The sequence below is a fragment of the Cryptotermes secundus genome, unplaced genomic scaffold (assembly GCF_002891405.2).
Source record: "Cryptotermes secundus unplaced genomic scaffold, Csec_1.0 scaffold632, whole genome shotgun sequence".
NCBI classification, from domain to species: domain Eukaryota; kingdom Metazoa; phylum Arthropoda; class Insecta; order Blattodea; family Kalotermitidae; genus Cryptotermes; species Cryptotermes secundus.
The window spans coordinates 1,594,349-1,601,588 of NW_019738356.1; the positions used below are offsets into that span (position 1 = coordinate 1,594,349).

The window sequence follows — 7,240 nt, forward strand, 5'->3', positions numbered from 1 at the left end:
GTTGAGAAGCCACCAGTTGTGTACCTACTCAACAATTTCCCAGCATTTTCTGGAACCCGAAGGTTCATTACCCTGTTCACAAGAGCCCTCCACTAGTCCCTATCCTTTGCCAGATCAATCCAATCCATACCATCCCATCCTATCTCTCTAAGATTCATTTTAATATTGTCCACCCACCTATGCCTTGCTCTTCCTAGTGGTTCTTTCCTTCTGTCTTTCCTACCAATATCCTATATGAATTCCTCTTCTCTCCCATTTGTGCTACATGCCCTGCCCATCTCTTCCTCCTTGACTTGATCATTCTAATTATACTTGGAGAAGAGTACAAGTTATGAAGCTCCTCATTATGCAGTTTTCTACAACCTCCTGTCACTTCATCTCTCTTCGGTACAAATATTTTCCTCAGGACCCTGTTCTCAAACACCCTCAGTCTAAGTTCCTACCTTAATGTCAGAGACAAAGTTTCACACCGTACAGAACCACGGGCAAAATTATCAGTATCAAAAACTAAAAGCATTTTATTACGACTTCTACGAGTCAGTCAACTCCTTAAATTCTTTTAGTTCGTGGAAGTTGCCTCGGGCGTTAGCGGAACACCTGTGACGTATACACAGGGGGGAGATCCCAGAAACGTAATTCTGTCTGCTCAGCCCCCCCCCGCCCGCGTTACACAGAACTGTTGTGTCTGAACCGGGCGTGTCGAGAAAATAAAACATCTACAGAGATCTCACTAGTGCCGCACACTTTCTCGAGCAAAGATTCTAGAAGTGCTCCCCCTAAAGCACACGTTTCACTCCCAAGCAACCGGGCAGTTCGCTCTTCGCTCTGCGTTTGTATTCAAGAGGTGCTCGGTTTGAATCTCGGCCCGACACCGGCTCTCCTGACAGAGGTCTTTCGTGGTTCCCGTCAGTCCAAAATGCCAGGATAAAACCTCGATCTGACCACAACTGCTTCCTTCCAGATCCTTTCAGATTCATCTATCGTCATATAATTTGACGCTATGCAGTCTGAGATACTGAGATACTGGTCAGAGTTCCTGACTACAGATCCAGAGGTCCCGGGTTCGATTCCCGGCGCTACCAGATTTTCTGAGAAGTAGCGGGTCTGGAACGGGGTCCGCTCAGCCTCGTGAGGATAATTGTGGAGCTACTTGAATAGAAAAGTAGCGGTTCCGGTCTAGAAAACCGATATTAACGGCCGTGGGAATCCGTTGCGCTGACCACGCGACACCCTCTATCCGCAAAAGTTGGCACTAACTTCGCCGACAAGCGGCGGTCGCTCGGTCGGTATAGTTCACTTGCGGACTACAGGCCACCGAGTTTTTAACAAGTTCATGCACGTCGTAGTAACTGTTAAAGGATAATATTTTATATTTATGACATTGTAATAGTATTGTCTGTATGTACTGATAATGACCAATGGCACCGTAATAGTAGTTGCCGTATGTACTGTCCTTCTGAAGATGGTCGCTCCGAACGAAAGACTGAAAAAAAAGAACAATATTTATCAATCGCACTGGACGGCGTTAATGATCTTTTATAACAGTAACCAGCATTACACGGGCCGCGCCATTGCTCAAGCGGTTAGTCGCTGGTTTCCCATTGCGGCGGCCCGGGTTCGATCCCGGGTCTGGTCAAGTGGGATTTGTGGTGGACAAAGTGGCGCTGGGGCAGGGTTTTTTTTTCGAGTACTTCGGTATCCCCTGCCAATCATCATTCCACCAGTTGCTCCACAATCACCCTCACCTATCATCTGGGGCTCGTACAATAAGCCAGAAGTGGCCGCAGTACAAGGGACTTAGTCCCACCCCACTAGCAATAAAGAAAACCGACGTTACACACACACTCACTCACATTAGACGGCGTAAAGGAAAAATGCAAAGCCAGACTTCAAATACCATACCCGAAACTAACATGTATTTAATCGGGTCCCGTTCGGAACGCAAATCCCCTCTAATATTACAAGGTCTCAAGAAAACCATAGGAGAGCTCAAGGTCGAAGACGTGCTTAAAATACAAACGGAACGAGTGTGACTATAAGAATTTAAGAGATAAGATGCACAAAAACATGGCGTCTTCAGATAATATTACATAACTACACGAAGTTAACAGTTGCTTAGCCACTAAAGAAATTCCCAGCATTTTATGGAAACTGAAGATTCATTGTCGTGTTCCGAAGGCCCGTCACTGGTCCCTATCCTGAGCCAGAAGAGTCCAGTCCACGCCTTAAGATCCATTTTAATATTATCATCCCTTCTACGTGTGTTTTCCTGGTGGTTCTCCTTCCTTCACATTTCCACGCTAAAACTTTGCATACATTTCTCTTCCCTGTTTTGCGTGCTACATGTTACGTCTCATTCTCTTTGATTTGATCATTGCAATAATATCTGTATTATAATATAGTTCATAAATCCTGTACTGCTATATAGTTTGGATTAGAGCAATATATGATAATTAAAGAATTGTATGCTTTACACTACTGGGCGGTGAGACTGACAAAGAGAAGTGGAAAATACGTGTCTGGTAACTTGGCTGAATCTCTCTGTCCATCTGTCAATCGCTCCAGATGTAACAACATGAGAACTAAAACTAAAAGAAACTCCGTGGCTTTAGTCCGCAAGCGAACTATACCGATCGGGCGACCTCCTCTTGCCACCGAAGTTATTGCCAACTTTAATGGATAGAGGGCGTCACGTGGTCAGCGCAACGAATCCCCACGGCCGTTAATTTCAGTTTTCTAGACCGGAGCCGCTATTTCCTTGAAATTGCTCTTCAGTTATCCTCATTCTCCTTCAATTATCTGTAGCCAGGTACTTTGACCACTGGACCACAGAGGCGGTCAAATAAATACCTATACATAAATAAAATAAACTCTCCAAATTTCAAAACAATTTCGGGAAGGGTCCCTTCCTTCTTCATTACACATTAACAAGAACTTCGTGGTCTTTTCGCAGGTAACACTATTTACTCACTTTTGCGTAACGTTGCGCTGTACCGCATAGCAGCGCTGTAGGTGTCGATTCTGCTGAAGCTGGTACTTCCCTGGCAGCAGTGCGCATGGCCACTTGCCAGATAGTTTCCTCGACACGCGGCTTGGCGCGCTGCGTGCATTTGACGTGTACACGTCGATAAAACCAACTAGGAGCGCCTGCTACAAGTCAGTCTGTGAAAGTTGGCTGTAGTGAGAGGAAGGAGTGGTGTCTCGTGTCTTGATCCTCTTTGAGTCTTCATCCTCAGTGAGTGCTTTCTTGCCTCAGGCGGTGGTATAACTTGATTACCTTCAAAGCGGCAGAGAGAGGAAGTCAAGTTGTGTGTGACCCACTTGCAAATAACTTGTTATTGAACATTCTGAGTCTCAAGTGAAGGAGTTAAAACAGCCGAAGCAAGATGCCTGCAGACGTGAATGTGGCTGGATGTAGTACTTACCTACAGGATCCAACAACTGACAGTACCTGCTGGAACCCGGAGACCATGAGTGGAAGCATGACGCTCGTTGGACCTGGGAAACATTGTCAGTCCGTTCAGGTCAAAGTGTACAGGACATCATTAGAACATTTCGCTGTGCTGTACCCGCAGAAGAAGGTATGCAGACCTTTGGGAGTTCTCAACTTGAGGAACACGTGCGTTGAAAGGCTTCCTGGAGAAAAACAACCTGGCTTCATGGTGAGGCAGCGTGGGTTCGATACTCCGATGTGTCTCACGTTTCTCAGCGAATCACCGCGTGATGTGGATTCCTGGATGCTGGCTTTTACCTCCAGGAGCTCACCGACTATCCATCAGTCTTCTCTGCCCATTGTCGAGGAGGATGAAGAAGTGTAAGGTTACGATTTTCATTGTCTGAAATGCAGACGAATTTCCTTTAACCTGTCATGTATTATAGTATGACGAGTTCATGTTCCGTTACCATTCTTTTGCCGCAGAAGGAAACTAATGGATTCCTAATATGTATGGAACCTATCCCATTTTCCGAGATACACAATATCCATGTATATAAATCCCAGTTCCTTTGATTCTGTCACCGCACAACGCCATTTCTTCCACGAAACATCTGAACGTTCTACAGACCAGTTCACGGTTCGTGGAGAAAAGTACTGGGTTAATTTTCCGCTCCAGTGCATAGTTCATGAACACGCAGTTCGTCTTTAATGCTGGGCTGAAGAAAACTGATTATTGGGTACGTCGTCATGTAGAAAGCTGGAGTTGAAAATGTGTTTGTGTGTTTACTTTATGTGACTTGAATCTCTCTTAATATCGACGGGGAAAGAAAAAAGACAAAAATAAGTCGCCCCACCAGAAGACATCTATCTAATGATCTAGATGTTACTGTCAGTGCAATATTGTCATTAGTATGAATGAATGTGCAACAGTGCAGAATGAGTGACTATTTTTTTTTGTAGCTGGGCACGTTACCTTATATTTATACATAAAGATGCACTAAAAATATTCTATAGTAAAATCAACCGACATTCGCGAAAATTAAATGTGATTAATTTTACTATGGAGTTGCGTGTTAATAGCGTATTTGACCAAAGGTTTGAGGGAAAACGTTTTCTACAGTTGACACGTTTGAATGTTTCACGGTCTGTTTAGATCACATTTTGAAACTGATTGTAATTAATAAATCTTAAGGGTATTTTATTATAAATATAATGACCGAAGGAAGCCCAATTAAAATTGGCAGTTAATTTTTTTTTTTAAAATAGTATTCCCCTATCGTGTTGAACAATGTAACAGCGTGTTTGAATATTGTACCGCCAGGGGGCAGTCTGTGATATTACAAATAGTACTGTACATATACAAGGTTTTGATTTATCATTAATTTGTTTAATAATGTCATTTCTTTTTATACGTAATTTTTAGCCTTTTATATTGGGAGCAAAAATCGGCAATTAGGCGCAATAATTTTGATGTCGAAGGTACTTTGATTTACATTCGAATACACATATGAATAATGTTGTCATATAATTATGTTGAATGTTTTGGTATGTGATATTTTATTTGCATAAAGAAAACATTTCAAGAGAAAATATTTGTTTAAAATGAGGTTATGTTGTAGGTTTGACGTTTGTTTTAATATGTGCATTTTCATTTAAATGGTGTCCAAACTGAACTGGCAGCTTGTTAGCTCACAATAACAGGAGAATTTGAAATTTTCCTGTTTGATATGTGTCAAAATGTATTTTTTACTATAAATACTTTAAATTTCAACTATTGCGAACATATTGAAATTTCTAGATCAAATGAAAATTAGCCAAAGGGAAAATTGTTAAGCCCAGTCTTCAACACGTTAATTTAGGTGCAATTTTTGTAAGCCGTTATAACCTCTGCGGTTTTAGAATTTGGTGCATATGTAGTATTGTGTTCTCTGTATCTATAGATTCATTTTTGCAATCATTTGGTTATAAACACATTTTTAAGTAACGGTTTTCGTAGGAAATGTTTTTACGGATATATTTACAAATAAATGTTAAAAAACAGTGGATACAGAAAATATTTTCATTACGTTTGTGTCAAATTTCACAACTTTAGAGATAGTGGTTGCTTAGGAAAATGGATCAAAATTTGATAAAATTAATGTTGGGAACTAGGGCTTTACAGTTTCCCTATAAAAGAAGAGAGTAATTTTCTTGTTCCCATTGTTCTGATGTTTGAAATGCTACGTATCTCAGGACAAGAGGCAGCATGTATATACAATAAATGAACAATTCTTGAAGTGTGATTATGAATATTATCACTGTATATTCCACGTAATTTAAACTATATCTTAATACCGAATTGATGGTTGTATAGAGGTTAATATTCATGATATGTGGTATATATGTCCCTTATCGTCTAGTGAATGTTTTCCATATCAATAAAGTTGAAGATATTTGTAACTGATTCTCCCTTGTGTTGTCATTCTAGGGAAATTAAGTGTCCTGGCCCCAGAAATTCTCTTCGCCTTTTAAATTCTGTGCGGGATCTCTTATTTAGAAGAACCATAAAATAAATTATTTAATGCAACAATGTTACTTCCCTGGGGTCGAATCAGCCTCTAACAGAAATGAGTATCGGGAATCTTCCTGAGGGTAAATAGCGGCCGGCGCGTAAGGCTAACAACCTCAGCATCATCTGTGAGCAGATTGTCTAGAAAATGTGAGAACCTCAACATCTGACAACCCTATGGGCCTCCACGCTCTGTTACGGGGATACCTTTACTTTTTTTTTTTTAATTTTTCTATTAAAGAGATCTGAAGTTCTGACAGCAGGGGCAGTGACGGTTTCAGTCTTACGGTATTTGACGCCGTGTAATTGGGTAGATGTTTATGATATTTCGGAGGAACATTATTAGTTCCCCCTACTTTACTGCCGTGTTCGCATAACCCAGGAGGACAGTAAAGTCAAACAATACGAACATAGATAACTGGAAGCCGTAATAGCTCAGTCGGTACAGCGACTAAACCAACCTCAACGACACGGTACCGGGACCTCTTCCTGTAGGAAAAAGAATTTCCCGGGCCGCGGTCTGACAACGGATGAGAACCACTGGAGTAGACTACGGGCGGGTTGGCCGAGGGGTCGGGCTTAGATTCCCTGTAGGCGCAAATGAGTTTTCTACATTACGACCAGACGGGCTCTGGGTCCCACCCTCCTATACAATGAGTACCGAGAGTTGTTTCTGTGGAACTAACCGTGTAGGGGCTAGAAGCTGACCACTCCGCTCTAGTGCCAAGGTCAAGAATTGTGGAGCTATACCTCCACACCCCCAGACGTCTTCAAGGCGTGGCTCATAATTAAGCTCAGAGATAAAATTTACCTCTAGATTAGAGGATCCCACGGCAGCGAAGAACCATATTGTGGTCTTCTGGGCCATGACACCGTCTTGTCTGGTAAGTGGGTACCGACATTTGGAAGAAACTTAACTGCCTTCGTCTTCAGGGGAAATAAATACTCTCAAATCGCGTGAGATTGGATGATCTTAAGTAAAATGTTGTTTTTAGGTTACTCCTTCGTAACACTGATATTCCACGGATGAAATAACAGCTTTCTGTCGTCCGATTTCTGTGGTCAGAGGGTGTAAAAAATGGCGACGTTTATTGAAGATGCAATAACAGCATGGACTAGAGAAAAGTTTAAGAATGGGTCGTAAGATTCATGCGATGAATGTTATTAAGCGTCAGAATTACTTTACCGTCAATCAGTTAGTTTTGGCGACAAGCCCCTTAGGACTCACGACCAGAAATTTGTATTTTCCAAGTGAA

At 41.9% G+C, this 7,240-nt stretch overlaps 1 protein-coding gene across 1 annotated transcript in view; it reads right to left on the bottom strand.

Annotated features, from left to right (window-relative positions):
* Positions 1-5,892, bottom strand: part of LOC111870843 (electron transfer flavoprotein-ubiquinone oxidoreductase, mitochondrial) — a 53,759-nt gene extending 47,867 nt beyond the window's left edge. Inside the window, exon 1 of the mRNA XM_023863422.2 lies at positions 2,972-5,892. Coding sequence (XP_023719190.1) covers positions 2,972-3,110 — 139 coding nt within the window. The 5' untranslated portion in view covers positions 3,111-5,892. The remainder of the gene's footprint in view (positions 1-2,971) is intronic.
* Between the last annotated feature and the right edge of the window lie 1,348 nt (positions 5,893-7,240).